Source organism: Tupaia chinensis, unplaced genomic scaffold, assembly GCF_000334495.1.
Source record: "Tupaia chinensis unplaced genomic scaffold, TupChi_1.0 Scaffold000532_1, whole genome shotgun sequence".
Lineage (NCBI taxonomy): Eukaryota > Metazoa > Chordata > Mammalia > Scandentia > Tupaiidae > Tupaia > Tupaia belangeri.
This window is the reverse complement of record NW_006160045.1, coordinates 7,195,593-7,212,897: the sequence shown is the minus strand read 5'-3', so window position 1 is coordinate 7,212,897 and position 17,305 is coordinate 7,195,593. Positions and strand designations below refer to the sequence as shown.

Sequence of the window (17,305 nt, the reverse complement as noted above, 5' to 3'; positions counted from 1 at the left end):
ACTGTGGGCTGTAACAGTAATAAGACATTGAGCCCTAGGCTAGACATTGTTCCAAAGACTCATTCATTAGCTCCTCCAAGTCAAAGTGGGCATTTTCTAAGAAAACTGAGGCTAAAAGTTTAAGTGAAAGAATCAGGGTTTGGAACAAGAGTCTGGCTGTACAGTCCATGCTCAGTCCAGGCTAAACCTTGCTAGGCCCGGTAAGGTTGGCAAACTATGGTCCTTGGGCTAAATCTAGTTTTTGAGTGAAGTTTTATTGGAACATCACCTCTCTCGTTCACTTATGTATCATCTAAGACTATTTGTACCATAGTGGCAAATTTAAGTAGCTACAACAGAGACTACATATGTAGACCACAAAGCCGAAAATATTAACTGGCTCTTTGCAGAAGTTTGCCAAGCCCTGTTCTAAACCACTGCTCAGCCGCTGTCTCTAAAGCAGTGTACACATTATAATGAACTGACATATTAATGCCAGTAACATGAGAAATGAACATCAGGTTCTCCGAATAACTAGCTGCAGGTTAGTTAACGGTTTCCTTTGTTAAGACCACTGACCTTAGGGGCTAGCAAGTGGTATGGTGGTCAAGGTGCTGTACTCCCACATGGCTGGCCATGGTCTGAGTCCCGAACCTGGCAGCTTGAAAGTCGCATCAAGCACGTATGCGCGCATGTCCAAAATCCTGAGAGAAGATTGGAGGAAAAGGGATTATGGCATGGCCATTCCCCCTGGGTGGTGATTTCTCACTTTCTCTCTCTCTCTCTCTCTCTGTCCAATGAGTGCAAACACTCTAAGGCAAAAGCTACTAAAAAAAAAAAAAAAAGAAAAAGAAGCCACCAACCTTCCCAGTGTGTGTACCCTTAGATGTACCATTCTAACTCAAAAGTAGTAACACCAACTCGTAAGCAGCTACTTCAATAAGCAGACATAAACCAAACAGCTGCCACGTCTACATTGTCACGGCCATGGTGAGACGTCACGCAGGCAGAGCCTGGCCCTGCAGATGGACGTAATGGTAATATGGAAGTTCTGAACAGCAGAGGGGAGGCAAAACCCTCAAGAGGACATAACATTCGTTCCTGGATGATGAACGGACCAGCAGAAAATGGGATCAATCAGACACTGAGAGTCACCTTTTCTCTATTCCTCAGACTTTAAATGGAGAGGAAAAAAACCACAAAATCTCAATTCTAATAGTTCCCTGTTTTATTGCAATACATCAAAGTCTGGTTAATATTAAGTGATACCAACATAAAATATTGGTGAGGAGTCTTTTGTTACATTTTTGACTATCCCACCTTAAATATTTCTGTGCAAAAGAATCCACATCATTGTTTGGTAGCAGAGAATCTCTTGTAAAGTTCCCTAAGACATTGAGGGCATAAAACCAAACGAGATAAGAAGTGGTAAGAGGCCAAAGCAGTATCTTCCCCCTTCCATACACACATATCTGTCAGCATTATATTCTAAACAAAAAATGATTACACCTAGGCCATGCAAAACTGTACAATAATATTACAATGAGAAAAAAATCCTAAAAAATTTATAAAATAAATGATAGTACACTATCAAATAAAAAGGCAGGCCATTTTGTTTTCATGAGATTTCAAGGTGGATGTGAGTCCGTTTCCCCATGACTGAATGGTTCCTGTGGGTAATGGTCATCCCCGGGGAGAAGCAGCGCCTGGCCTGCTGCAGCCCTCCTGCTGAACAGGGCACTGCAGAGACTCTGGGCTCAAGTAACTGAGTTAGAACACAGGCAGAGGTTTGGGAACGGTCTCAAGAAGTGTCATGCAGCTTCTCTAACTCAGGGGCAGGGCTGGGAATGGACTTGGGCTGTGGCGATGCTGCTCCAAGTGCTTCTAGAAAGGGGACCGTGCACCTTAGCAGCCCCTGGCAGCTGGGAGACCAAGGTGTGTGCGATCACTGCCAGAACCAGCAGACAGCCTCTGACCTCTGGTGGGCTAGGGGTTAGGGGGTCTGCCCACCTCCGGGCTGGAGCTTCTTTACTGGTATCTGAGATTCCATAAATGCAACTGGTCTCAGAAATGGATGTGGCCAGTGAGTAACAAAATGACATGATTCTAACCATATGGAAGAAGAGAGGCTGAGAACCAGTCAGGGAATGACAGAATGTTGCTGTAAACATGACAGGGATTCTTCCCTGAAGCTTGGGTACAAGATTTGGTTGGAAATGCAAACAGATGGGCCCTTTTTACTTGTCTCTCATAACCTTAAAGCTGTGCTCCCTGGGAAAGAATGTAAATCACTAAATAAATGCAGTATGTGTATATTAAGTGTGTGTGTGTGTATGCGCGCACACACAATAACTAAATAAGTGAAATCTGCTTTAGCAATCATTTGAAAAAGAGGAAGGCTTTTGTTTTTGGCAAAAAAGAAATGTGTGTGTGTGTGTGTAATTTTATACCCAAAGCACATGACAATTCAGAATTCAAGAGGAGATAACAAATTGGCTGGACACGGATAGCACCAAATACCAATGCATATAGACTATGTCAGAAGTGCCACTGGATTTTTTTTTTCTACTGTGAAATGTTTCTGCTGCCACCTACATTTCTTAAATGTCCTGCACAAAAGCAAAGGATGACTTCAGATAGTGATAGAATGCCTTTTGTGTGATCTTTGCTACTCAAGTCTTTTGAATGATCATTATAGTTCCTGTTTCTCTGGAACCTAGTCCTCATCTTTTCAAATCATTCTTCTCAGAAGCTTCTGAAGGTAACAGGTTTCATATTTAAGAGTAGGATGAGCCCAGCAGGATGGCTGTTATAGTGGGAAAATACTCCCCAAAACTATTCCCCTTGGCAAAGTTTCTCCCTCAAAGTCCTGTCTGGAGAACAGATGTACTTGGGACTGCTCCATTTCAGTTGCTGAAACACCTCAGGACTGCAGTGGACAGCTCACAAAGTGCAGAGCTGCGGCACTGGCTTCCCATGAACAAGCTGCCTGGCAGCCAGGACAAGTCTCTGGTAGCTCTTTCATTTGTCCTGTCGGGAGACTAAACAGCAGGCTCACTGTAATGGAGCCTACACTTCAAGTAGGATTCTACTTTGATCTTAAAAGCATCCTTCAAAAAATAAGCACCTGTAGGCAACAATAATTCACAACTAGTTGTCAAAGCTCTGAACTAAAGGCTTAGTGTAGGGTCTGATCAGTTTAGGACTCAGTCTGTCTCCTCTCTGCTGGGAAGAGAAGGAAAAAGGAACACACAGAGGGGAAAGAAAGGGAAAGGTGAGGGGAACGTAGACGGGGGCTGGCTGGCTACTTTATTCCATTTTCTACAAACTTGAGCTCTCATTCTTGATATTTGTAAATACAAAACTATTTCTACATGACACTTCTTTTCCAAAAGCAAAAATATTTGGGAGATTAGAACTATGCAGTGAATTATGCCCATCCAAAATAAAATAAAATCGAATCTGAGCTAGGACCAAATCCAGAACATCTGTCAAAGACAGCTGTTATTTTCAAATTCACTATTATAAGTGCTTGCAATATAATCCCTAACAGAACCCCTCCTTCCCTCACTCAGTAACCTTCTTTCTAAAGAGCATCAACTGGAAGACCGCTCAGCTCCCTGCAGCCCGCACAGGCAGGGGCACAGGCCACTGGGACAAAAGCCATGAGAAGTGCCAGATAGCAGCAGTGAGATGACAGGGCTCAGCATGGCAACCCTCTAGCAACTGCAGGCCAACACCTTGCACGAGAGCCAATCGGGGAAGAGGGAAGAAAGTCCCATTTCTATTTTTCAGAGAAACTTAGGTGGAAAGTAAGAGATAGGCAAATTCTCTTTAACTTTCATGAGATACTTTTAATTTTTATCTCATTCTCTTCTCATGTGCTTAACTGGTGAAGTGACTGTAGAAATAAGTTTTTCTGGTTCTGCATCTTATCTCATGGCAATCAAAATAGCAGGAATTTAACTGGACACGTAACTAACAACACAGTACGGCAACTGGGGAGGAATCCAGTCACGTTTTCTCTGTGCAATGGGGTTCATTATGTTCACTTTCCACTGGGTAGGAGAAAGTATTTGGTTAAGGCTGTTCAAGTCCTTGCTGTTGAGGTTTTGCATTATTTGGTATTGAGAGTCTTTTTCCCAGGCTTGTCTGAGGAAGTTGACACTCACCCTCAATAAAACGGAACTCATTTTTAATTGGGGGAGGGGGGACAGGATTAGCCCAGGGGGAAAAAATCAATTTTATAAATCTTTTTATGGACCGTCAGAAGCCATGACATTCCTCGTGTCTTTTCAGGTGGGAGAGATTAGGTGTTGACAAAACTGTGTTTCTACATTTATCTGCAGAAGATACTGAACTATAAAAATTGAGAAGTGTTCAAACTCTACCACTAGGAAATGTTATGTCTGGAGTGGAGGCAAAAGTTGCCTTTTGCTCCTGCTGCCAAAGTGGCTTAGAATGTTGAAGCTCTAGTGCCAGATCGCCCTCTAAACCCATGGAGCCAGTATCTGCAAATGCTCCTTCTCAAGCTCCCCGTGACCACGGCCTACAACCAGTTGGAGAACAGGCACTAAAAGGAACTCTGAATTTTTTCCCGCTCCTTCTACAAACATCAGCTCGAGGCCTTCCTACTCTTTACATTCACTGGGAAACAGACAAACACATGTGTTTTTTAAATGCTCTCTCTCTTATATATGCATCCATCTTTTGGGGACTACAAGATGCTTCTTTTGACTATGTACATTCAGTATTTTAACTTCTACATTTATGTATTTAAACTCTGTACTGTAGTGAAATATGCATGGTTTAATTTGTCAGGATTTCCTGGCAGCCATCAGACTGCCCCTCCCAGTGCCTGCCAGTGAGCTCCGTGTGCCACTCCAGGACGGCCACCCCCTCCGGATGGGGAGAATCCCATGCGCTACTATAGGACAGTGAGACTCTACTGTGAAAACAAAATCTGTCTAATCTTATCACTTACATTTGTGTAATCTGTCTATTTAAGCTACCTTTGGGGAGCGGGGTGAAATATTGTCGAAAGAACTCTAAGTGTATGGTGTGAAATCAGTATCAATCTAAGTTGCTTAATGAAAGTCTGCCTTTGTGTTGCTGTTAGGCTGGAGTGGGGCAGGGGTGGTGGGTTGGGCACGGATCTGCGAGTCATGAAGTCAGAACTCCGGGATCCCTCCCTGCAACTACTGCCAGCCCTTGGTCAATTTTCTGACAGAGATGGAGGAAAGAGATGGAGGTGAGATAAAAGGGTGAGTGGGGGGAGCCGAGAGCCAGAGCCGCCCTGCGCCGAGGGTCTGAGCAGCTCACGGGTCCCAGCTCCCGCGGTCGGTGCTCTCCAGAGAGAGACTCTTGGTCTTTCGGGGTGAGACTGGGCTTGGGGGGCTGCTCAGGTTGGAACTGTTGGAAGCCGTGGAATGCCTCGGAGAATCAGAGTCCTGTAGGGCCCAAAGTAAAACACTGATGAGAGGCCAAGACAGAGAAGGGAGCGAGGTGGGGTCAGCTATTACCAAGAGTCCCCTCCGCCCCCTTCCCCTCACCCCCCACTCCTGACCACATGACCTGATGGGGCTTCTTTACTATGAGTAGGAAGTCTCTCTTCTGAGCTGAGTAAAAGGCACAGAGTATAAATGCTCTTAGTAGTCTGAACACCTTGGGGAACACCTGTTTGAAACCCAAGCGACTATCTTTGCTGTCCCTTGGCTGAGAGTGAACACTGACCCTTTGCAGCAGCTGAGGCCAATCTCAAGGAAGTAGGATTACTTGGGTAAATGCACTAGTCTGTTTCATTCATTTACTTATTTCTAATTTTGAGACCAGTCTCACCATGCCCTGACTTCGTCTCCCAGCTGGGGCCACATGTACCCACCAACATACCCAGTTCTCTTCAGACAGGACCTCACTACACTGCCGAGGCCAGCCTCGAACTTGTGATCTTCCTGCCTCAGCCACCTGGGTTGCTGGCACTACAGGTACAGGCCGCCACTCCTGGCCTCTTGGTCGGGGCAGGAATCAAAGTTGGGCCTCCTGTGTGGTCCTAGACTGCAGAGCACAGCGTCCTGGCAGCATGCCCCCCTGCAGCTGGGCTGCACTAGTCTTTTTGATCCTGGATGGTTTCAAACCTCACCTCTTCAGGCACAATTGTTACCTGCACTCCACTTACCTCACCATCATAGTCCCTCGCTGGGGCATCACTGCCTTGGTCCATGCCCCCAGAAGACAAAGAACCCTCTGATGGAGAAGGCATGGGCTGCCGTTTAGCACTGTAGCTTCCTCCAGAGAACTCCCTCTTCAATGCACTGCCATTCTGTGCAGATGACCCTACAGCACATCATTCAAGCAAAATTTCACTTGGGTGAAGGATAATCCTTTATAATGTGTACAGACTACCAAGATGACAAGTCATCCTTCCCCAATGGACAAGAAGCCCAACTGTGGCACTCTGGCCCTGGGGATCAACCCCACATTCGAGCAGTCTTACACAGTTGTCCCTACCACAGCTGCCACAGGGCTGTGCTGATGTAGCCCTGCTTGCCAGCAATTCCTAGGGAACCTTTCAAGTCCCCACCTATCTAGTAGTGTCTAGTAGTGTCTGTGAGTCTTTCCCAGCCCCAGGGCACCCTGTAACAACTCTTTCACAGCACTTATGAAATCATGTTCTGGGTCAGCTGGAGATGGGGGTTAAGGCAGCTGGATCCCACATGGCTGACCAGGAGGTTTGAGTTCTGGACCCAGTAGCCTAAAAAAATAAACCAGATACACATATGTGCCTGCCCAAAATCCTGAGAGGAGAATGGAAAAGAGACTGTGGCATGGCCATCCTCTGACCCCTTCCCTTGTCTGTCTGTCTCTCTCTGGCAAATGTACACACCCTAGAGCAAAATTTTAAAAAAAGAAATCATGTTTAACCATATGTCTGTCATTCCCCTCCAGGCATTTGCCCTCCCAGAGCCTGGCAAAGGACATGACATACAACAGGCTCCAAACAGGTGCATGACTTGCTTGGGGAGGGGGGTGGGGAAGAAAGAGACAGAGAAAACATACGGGTTTTCAGGAGGATGACCATGCTGCAATCCCTTCTCCTCCATTCTCCTCTCAGGATTCTGAGCATGCACACATATGCCCTGCTAGTCCAGGACTCTTAACTGTAGTCAGATACATGGGATCAAGCATCTTAACCGCCATGTTACCTGGCTGACCCTGAAAAATGTTTTAATCTTGCTATGCGCTTCAATATTAGGATCACTGGTCAAGAGATTGCTGATTTTTCAGTATAACTCTAAGATATAGTATAGATTGTGATTATTTTAATTATTGTGATGATTTTACTTCTCTGATTCTGTTTTCCTCACTTGTAAGTAAGAAAATTAATTCTGCTTTAGGGGATTTTTGTGACAACTGAATGCTCAATACTGAGAGAATAAAACGTAAGACACGGTACATGAGGGGGTCTACACTGCTCTTCTCATGTGCCTGTTCTCCTCCATCTTAAATCTCAGTGATTTACACTTTTTTTTTTTTTAATTTTTTTTTTTTTAACTTTGAACCTCAGGAATCTTTCTTTTCAAAGAAAGGTTACATTCAATCCACTACCAATCTTAAAAAGTTAAGGTGAGACTGTTTTGGTTAAATAGCAAAAGGAGCCTGGGGACAATCTGAAAACTGGTCTCGGTGACTAAGACCACATCCTCCAGTATAGTTTCTTCTAGAGCAGTTTTAGGTAGTGATTCTGGGGGTAGGGTAAAGGGCTGAATTTCTTTGGGGTGAGGGTTATTCAAACCCTGAATACCTTCTGGGGAGTTCTGAGGGCTCTCTAGTGAGCCCCTTTGCAGACAGAAGTAGGGAAGGATGGTGGGCCACGATAGTGTCATGGTGGGAGCCACTGTTGTAATCTGACTATGACATGAAGCCATTGTGAGATTGGCTATGGAACACCCTGTGCTTCTTGGAGAGTGATGAGAGAGTTCCCACATTTCTACATGTCTCTCTTGGCTGGCTGACCTTCTGGAAACAATTTCTACAAGCTAAGCTATTCCAAAGCCAGCAGGAGGCACTCAAAATAGCAGATGCCCTTGGAATTTCTAGAATGGTCTCTCTTCTTTTATTTATACAAGTAGCTTTTACCAGTGATCTCAAAAATGCTGGGCTTGAATAACACATTAAAGACCTCAACAGGAAAGTGAAGTTAGCTCCAGTCTGCAGTTGACATATGTCAACAGTGAACAGGACCGTCACTTCAACACCTCAAAGGAGAGGTTTTTGCTATAGGGCGTGTGCGCTCGCCAGACAGACAGAGACAGAGAGACAGAAAAGCGAGAAATCACCCCCCAGGGGGGATGGCCATGCCACAATCCCTTCTCCTCCATTCTCCTCTTGGGATCTTGGGCACGCACGCACACATGCCCGGCGTGAGTTTTAAGCCACTGGGTCCGGGACACAAACCGCAGTCGACTATGTGGGAGTCCAGCGACATAGCCATTACGCTAACTGCTGGTACGGAGCTGACTTATCTCTTTAAATCTCTGTATTACAGGTCCTATCCTTATCTATCTGCAAATACTCAAGTCCCCAAAACCAAAAAATCTGTGTAAGTTTGACAAAAAACCATGTGACAGCAAAAAACTAATCTGAACTGACTAGAGGATGATTGTAGGCCTTAAAAACCACATTATAGTTGATTAGTTATAATTTCTGCTGTATACGTAGTAACGTACTAGTGGGTACTGCGTATTGTTCCAGATCTTACTGAGAATGGCAGAATCATTTCTAAAACAAAAACAAACAACGTCATCCACAATAAAAACCTCAGAATTCTGAAGAAGAAGAAAAAAATCTGGCCTCAAGGGTTTTGGGTAAGGGATTGTGAACCATTACTTAACTATTAATGTTGTGACACTTTCCTTGGATCTCAAATCTTGATAACTAATAGTTACAGTCTAAATCCACCATCTTTTTTGTTTTTCTTTTTTCGTTTTTTTTTTTTTTTTGAGAGGTTTTTGCTATAGGATGCATGTGCTTGCCAGACAGACAGGGAGGCAGAGAGACAGAAAGCGCAAAATCACCCAGGGGGGATGGCCACGCTGCAATCCCTTTTCCTCCATTCTCCTCTCCGGATCTTGGGCACACATGCACATGCGCCTGGCGTGAGTTTTAAGCCACTGGGTCCGGGACATGAACCGTGGTCAACTACATGGGAGTCCAGCGACGTAGCCATTATGCTAACTGCTGGTCCCAAATCCACCATCTTATCTAGCCACCACAAATAAAAGTATAATTAAGAATCGACTTGATTATTTATTTATTTATTTATGGTCCTCAGGGGTATACACTGGTTACAGATGATTTGGGAGTTAATGGCAAGGAAGTTGCAAGTTGTACTTATCAATTTCTGCTTGTCAAATGAAAACTCATTGAAATCATGTGTTTGTATCTATAGGCTAGACGCCAAGATGATCACCTTTTTCTAGTATTCACACACACACAAAGTTCCCCGTTAAGTGATGATGTGTCCATCACTTTGCGATTAGGTCATGAGAAGACTGCTGTTCCTGTCTCCTGGATCGCTTGCTCTGGGGGAAGCTGGCTGCCGTGCCATAAGGACAGTGTATGGAGAGGCCTCTAACCAATAGTAAGCAAGGAACTGTGGCCTGTCCACAGCATGTGATTGATACTGGAGGTGGGTTCTCTAGTCACACTGAGTCTTGATTTGAATGCAGCCCTAGCAGATAGCTTGATTACAACCTTATGAAAGACCCTAAGCCAGAAACATCATGGCCCTCGGAAATCTTAAAATGCGTGCTTCTGGGACCAGCAGTTAGCATAATGGCTATGTCTCTGGACTCCCGCGTAGTCGACCGCGGTTCGCGTCCCAGACCTGGTGGCTTAAAACTCACGCCGGGCATGTGTGCGTGCGTGCCCAAGATCCCGAGAGGAGAATGGAGAAGGGATTGCGGCGTGACCATCCCCCCTGGGGGGTGATTTCTCGCTTTCTGTCTCTCTCTCTCTGTCTGTCTGGCAAGCGCACGTGCCCTATAGCAAAAAAACCTCTCAAAAAAAAATGCATGCTTCTTTTAAGTTGTGAGATAATTCTCTTATGTAGCAAGAGATAACTAATAGAGCATAATTCACCTTTATATTGCCAGAGTCTAAAAACAACACCTGGGCACAAAGAAGGTGCTGAAATCAATGTCTGCTGAATGAACAACAACAGATGTACCAGGAAAACTGAACAAAAATATCTACTATTCAAGAATATAAGGCAACCAATAAGTCTTCTGACTGAATAACTTCAACGTGAAATTTGATTTGGTACAATTAGTTTCTCTTAGAGACAGTTCTATGGAAATGAAGAGAAGTTTCATTGACATTGTAACTGACACATTTGTGGACTGTGTTCATGTTGGCACAGTTGTTCAAGCTGTATTCTCTATGACTTCCAAGCCAATGCCAGGCAGCTGGGAAAGCATATGTTTGAGAAAGTTACGAAGAAGCAACCTTTTGCAAAGAATGGTCTCTCCCAAATGAGAAACTACAATGATCATTTGATAATCTGCAATCTCTCTATTCACTGTCTAGGAACTACCAAAGACTACAGTGAACTTGATAAGACTACCTTTCAGGTTCTTTTTATAAAACCAGGCATGTTCTATCTGTACATTCTTCTCATTCCGAGGTAAGCGGTTTTTAGCATCCTTGTATATGCTTTTATTCAAGTGGACAGTAACTTTTGACCTGTCTTTATTCTCCTTCCCAACTCAACCAAAAGTTGCTCCTGGGCAGTGGCTGAACATAAATTTACTGTGGAACCCAGTTTTTATTCTCTTGTGGTCCCTTAGCTCAGAGTTTTGTACAGAGGTGTAGAAAAGAGATGCTGCAGTTCAGGATAGAGTGAAAAAAGAGAGGCTAATAATAGCTGTAAGCTACCTGGAAGCAGATTTAAATCACATGGGACTTTTTTACCCCCCAGCACCTCAGCCAGAAGAGGTAACATCTAATGAGGCCTCAAAATACATTTACAGGGTGAATGATGAATGTTATCTCGCCTTTGTGCTGACAGTGCAGCTCCTTCACTCTGGTCCTGGTCTTCTTTTAGTTAACAGAACATAACTCAAAAATGACTCTACCTAGGGAACCACCAGTTAGCGTAATGGCTGTGTCGCTGGACTCCCACGTAGTCGACCGTGGTTCGCGTCTCGGACCCGGTGGCTTAAATCTCACAACGGGCACGTGTGTGTGCGTGCCCAAGATCCCGAGAGGAGAATGGAGGAGAAGGGATTGCGGCGTGACCATCCCCCCTGGGGGGTGATTTCTCGCTTTCTGTCTCTCTGTCTCTGTCTGTCTGGCGAGCGCACGCGCCCTATAGCGAAAACCTCTCCAAAAAAAAAAAAAAAAAGACTCTACCTATAGGAAAAGGATGTGATTTTCCTAAGTAATCTAAGTATGGATTCATCCCCAAGAGCTGTTCCTCATTATGCTTTTTATCATACCCCATTTATTTCATTCAGTGCTTTTATTATCACAGTTGGTAATCTTATTTGCCTGTCACCCAGGCAGCAGGAAAACTCTAGAAGGACTCCAGGAAGACTCCAGAACTACTTTCACAGGACCTGAACTTGTGCCTACAAGGCCTTACCCAGCAGGCCTGAGACCCTGTAGCCACTGGAGAACGCATTGAGCATGTATGGCTAGGTAAAGAGCCTGTCACCCGCAGGCTTTGCAGGGCAGATGGGCAGCCCAAGGGCCCTCGCCGTGAAAGCAACTTCCTACAGCAGGGCCACTTACTTGCCGACAGGCCGCTGCTAGCGCTCATGGAGCGGCCTGGCTCGGGGCGGGATTTGGTGATAGATGGAATACTGACTGAGCCACTGAATACTGTCCGACTTTCCTGAGGCCGAGGGTTCTAAAAACAAAAGAAAAAGATACATTCTTCAGTTAGAAAGAAACTGATTTTCTGTAGAGAGGTCTACTTTTCACTATAATTATCGAAAAGTAAAATGATCTTGACCAGAGTAGTACTGAGTAAGGAACAGCAGATTATATAATACCTCCCACCTACAAAAGCAATAAAACACTAATATGAAGTCATCTCATTCCCATCAAGGAAAAGGACTTATACTTACGGAAATACTTATCAGTAAGTGACAAGTTTCTGGTTGTGGAAAGAGTAAGCATTAGATGGTTAGAAGTGACACTGAAGGGTAGAATTACATGGACACTTGCAGATAACTGAAACAAAGCTTTTTCTAGGTATAAGACTGTCATTTGCTCCAGATAACTGAACAGCTACTAGACAAGCCATTTACCAGAAAGTCAATTAAAATTACATTCTTCAAGAAAATGCCTTACAGATGTGGTTCTGAGAGTGCCATCTGCACGGTCATGGCCTTTGTCACCAGGCCTCTTTACTGACTCACACAGAGTAGCACTGTGAGTTAGAAACAGGACGCTGTAACAATCACTACCTGGGCAAAGTTATTTGACTTGGAAATACTTGTTTGAAAAGCTTTCTGACCAATGATTGAGTGATTCTGGTGTCTAAAGTGCAAAAATGGGGCTACAGAATGTTCTGCAAGTCATGCACAACCTGTGGACAGCACTGGTGCTGTATGTAGGATGTGCCCTCAGGGCAGAAGGCATGCAGTCTCAGCGGCCCCAACCCGCTCAGATCAGAAGGAGGCAATGGTGGAGCTGACTAAAGCGCAGAAGGAGGAATACTATTTCAATAATCATTTTAAGTCCTAGAGTAGGCCAACTACAGATACCGTATTATCGCTTTTGACATTTACAATGCTTTTTTGTTGCCACGGTCCTAGTCTCAATAAACATTTTTTGATGCAAATAACTGAAATTTTTGGTTTCTTATAAGTAGACTTATGTATATACATACATATGTGTATGTCTGGAAAATTTACCTAGTCGCTAATTTTTCTTTTATAGCACAAAAAGAGGGTAATTTTGCTAGCCCACAGTATTTCCCCCAAGCCTGCTCTGTCTTCGCCTTCATTAGCTGTTCACAAGGACATGACATAAAGGCAGCATGGTGGTTGGTGTGCATGGGCCGGGAAGGGGGTGAGTGGGTGAAACGGTCTCAGACTTGTTAAAATCCCAGTTCAAGTCTCAATTTCCTCAGCTATATTATAGAGATAATACTGGCCTCAAAGGGCTTTTCTGAGGATTAAAGTAACAATATCAGTAAGAAGAAAGCACTTTGGCCAGTTCTGCTGTGTTTTATTTTTAATCCTGCTCTAACAATGACTTCAGATAGTTTTCTGCAAGGACACCTTTCACAGTCTCTTTAGTCATTTCAAAAGAGAAATGGGGGTGGGTGGGAGGGAGAGAATTTAGGGGAAGAAAAAAGAGCAAAACATTTAATGAACACAAAAATGGAAAATTATCTATTGATGATAATGTGTATGGTAATATCTTTGACTGGACTAATATACAGCATACTCATGCCTGGAAAGTCCATTTTGTATGCTGTAAAGATGTACAGTGATTGGGACCAGCAATTAGCATAATGGCTATGTCGCTGGACTCCCATGTAGTTGGCCGCGGTTCGAGTCCCGGACCCAGTGGCTTAAACTCACGCTTGGGTGTGTGTGCATGCATGCCCAAGATCCCGAGAGGAGAATGGAGAAGGGATTGCGGTGTGGCCATCCCCCCTGGGGGGTGATTTCTCGCTTTCTGTATCTCTGTCTTTCACTCTCTGTCTGGCAAGTGCACGCGCCCTACGGGGGAAAAAAAATCCCTTCAAAAAGAGTAAACAAACAAAAAGATGTACAGTGATTAAATGTAAAAAAAATAATAATAAAAAGCAAATCTGCTTGAAGGGGGACAACCACAAATTTTTAATGCATCAAGCACAAAAACAAACAAACAAACAAACAAAAAAAACCGCCCTCTGTAATGAAAATTCAATGAAAAAAAATCACAGAATAAGTAGTCAAAGCCCAATCGTGGTCGTGCTAGCAGGAGGACACAGCTTCACGATGGCTGAGGCCAAAGGTTCAGTTCCCAGCACAGCCTAAAGCAGGTCAGGTGCAGCAGTGTGTGCCTGTGGTCCTAGATGACTAGGAGACCGGGGAGTGTGGGCAAAGGGTCATGGCATGGCAAAACTCTGTCAGAAATACCTCTCCCTCCCATATATGTACCTTCTCTTGTGCTCGATTTTTTAAAATCAAGTTTTGTGACTTTTCCTAAGTGTCAATTTGTTACATAAAGCCCATGAGTCCAACTAATTCAGAGTATAATGTACTTCCTTTTAAAAAGCACAAACTCTCATCATATGATGCTACAGGCTCACTCTTCTATAGGGTGTTCCTTTGCTATTCTATCAGAAAATCACAGATAGTCAGAGCCACTGACATACAACAAAATGTGATCAGAAAATATAGTAACCTATTCATTAAGTACTATTTAAATAGCTAGCTTTTTTAATGGCCAAAGGTAATACACATGGACTTGCAGAATACACAGCTAATAATGAAACCATAAAAAAGACAAAAAAATTTGTCATCCATAAACTCACCAGATGTTAGTAACAATTGGGTGTGTTTTCCCCCCATCTTTTCTTCCAAAAGAATTGTTTTTGAGAGTTTTTTATTTTTTTCTTTTTTTATAGGGTGCATGTGCTCGCCAGAGAGATAGCAACAGAGAGAGAGAGAGAGAAAGTGAGAAATCAGCCCCCTGGGGAGATGACCACACCACAATCTCTTCTCCTTCATTCTCCTCTTGGGATTTTGGGTACTCACACGCATGTGCCCAGTGTGAGTTCCAATTTACCAGGTCTAGGACTCAAACTGTGGTTGGCCATGTGGGAGTCCAGGGTCTTAAACACTATGCCACCTGCTGGCCCCTCAAAATAATTTTTTGGAGTTGACTACATTATGCTTTTTTTTTTTTTTTAATTCAATAGAACAAAAAGGTAACTACTATATTTTAAAATGTTAAACTGCCTCATTTTACTGCTTCAAAAATGGAATTGTTTTTAATCATTTGGGGGTCAGGATATAGTACTGCTTTTACTGGTAGCTTAAAGTATATGAAAATCAGAGAAATTAATGTATATACCTGTCATGCATTCATAATTACATTGTTTGCAGTATGATTTCTGTTTGTTCATGACTTATGTTATTTAATATAAATAGAAATCTAACTTACCAGAATTTTTGTTGTTGTTGTTGTTTGTTTTTGTTTTTGTGTTTCCTATGGGGCATGTACAGTTGCCAGAGAAAGAGAGGGAGAGGGAAAGTAAATAAATCAATCTCAGGGGGGGATGGCCAAGTCTCAATTCCTTCTCCATTCTCCTCTTGGGATTTTGGGCACATGCACACACATACACACATGCCCAGTGAAGCCACTGGGTCTGGGACTCAAACCATGTAGTCAACCATGTGTGTGGGATCCAGTCATTAGAACCACTACCCAACTGGTCTTACCTAAATGCTTTAAAAATTTTCAGCAAGAGAAGTAGTAAAAATGCTTAACCTACATTTTAAATATTTCGCCAAATGTCCTCACAATTGGTCTTGAAACAGAAAATCAGGGAATGCCACTGATATTCAGGCCCTCACCCATATATGGTCATCTCTGCTTGTCTGGGTTGACAGTTCATTTCGTCCTGGTAATTTAATGAGCACATAGTTTCCAGCTTCATTTTTTCAGTCATCTTATCATTTCTTATACTGACTGCTATTATGATTAACACTAAACTCCAGCACCTAATCTTCAGATGCCAAAAAAATATTTGTTAAATAAATGAATTATATCTGCAACCTCAATGTTCTACTTCAAATATTGGAATTAATTCAGTTGGCAATGTAATTCATGAATTTCAAATTATAGTCCTTTCTGTAGAACACATAGTGTTCGAGATAATATTGGTTTAATATTACCAATGTATGTGTGTGTGTCTGTGTATTTTAAGGAGACAAAGTACATTTCACTTGTAGTTTTTGGACAGAACAACATTTTCTGGGAGCCAATGAATAAAATGGCAGCAATTCTCCAAATAACCTGATTAATATGCTAACACTTAATGAAAAGATGACTGTCTTCTTTGATATAATATGGCATAGGTTAAATAATTTAATATATACTATAATGAAATGAAGAATACTAAAGATTTCTGAGGTTAAAAGAAGCAAGCAACAAAGAAATGTACTAATGTGGACAAAAAATAGATTTGATTATAATGAAAGTCTGGAACTAGAACCTCGGTTCTCAGTCGTCAAGTATTAATAAGTGTGAGTGCCCCAGGAGAGGCTATAGCTCAGTAAATTCACAGTACTGAAGTTCCCCACGTGCATCTGAAACACCTGAAAGAAGGTTATGGCAAGAAAACCAAAGCAAGATCAAAGCTAGTAACTAGTTGTTATTTAATGCTGGTTGAAAAACTTAAGCTCCGAATGACATATTTTGATGAACTATACATAATCGAAGTTGGCTGGCTGGATAACTGGCCCCAAATTCAACCCTTTCTCTTTTGGCTCATATATAAAATTTGCAAAGTCCATGTAATTCTTAGGGTGTTACTGTTTAAAGCAAATGCCTTTATACATTTTTTTCTCTTAAGAAAATAAAAAAAGTAAAACTGTAACAGTCAATGTTAGCAGATCCACACTCACACATATAGTAGCAGCCTTCTAAAACAGAAGCAAAGTGCATAAGATGCAGCAAAGAGAAGCTCAAGAGAGATAGGAATATTGGTTTCATTTTGTTATTGTTTTCTCCTATAACCCTTAAAACACATTGGTGTTCTTTTCTATGAAACAACCCTACCCTAGAAAGGCAAAATGTAAGCTTCTAAAATATAACAGTTACTTAGTAATATTGAGTGCTGAGATAATAAAAGAATGGTACACAGGAAAAAAATTTTTTTCTAAAAAAGGAACACTAAAACAACAACAAAAACCAGCTCACTTATCAGTCAGCTGAAGTTAAATAAACTTTGTAAAGTTACAAGAAACCAAAGCATCTGGTCCTTCATCTGGTCCTTTCGTGGTATGAATATGCTTAAAATTAGGGTAAATCTTCTACTGATAAAATAGTGTTTCTACTTATAGAAGACTAATCTCACCACTTTCATCATCTTTTAAATAAAAAGTTCTTGATTGATTACCTTATACAACATTCCTCAGGGATTCAGTCTGTGCAATCCAGAGGACTGCCATGTTACCAAACACACTAAGGTTTATTTTATTGAGGTTAATTTTGTGAAATAAAACATTTAAATGACATTTTAATTTAATGTCAGTGACAAAATGTAATTTAGAATAATTTTACAGTACAAAAAATATGGAACTGCTCACCCTAT

General features: G+C 42.6%; 1 protein-coding gene across 8 annotated transcripts in view; it reads right to left on the bottom strand.

Annotated features, from left to right (window-relative positions):
* Nucleotides 1-1,185: 1,185 nt before the first annotated feature.
* Nucleotides 1,186-17,305, bottom strand: part of CDC42BPA (CDC42 binding protein kinase alpha) — a 280,345-nt gene continuing 264,225 nt past the window's right edge. For all 8 annotated transcript variants that reach the window (XM_014591108.1, XM_027775224.1, XM_027775225.1 and 5 more), the window contains 3 exons: nucleotides 11,773-11,890; nucleotides 6,155-6,312; nucleotides 1,186-5,429 (listed from right to left, as the gene is read on the bottom strand). In XM_014591108.1, coding sequence (XP_014446594.1) covers nucleotides 5,298-5,429; nucleotides 6,155-6,312; nucleotides 11,773-11,890 — 408 coding nt within the window. In that variant the 3' untranslated portion in view covers nucleotides 1,186-5,297. The remainder of the gene's footprint in view (nucleotides 5,430-6,154; nucleotides 6,313-11,772; nucleotides 11,891-17,305) is intronic.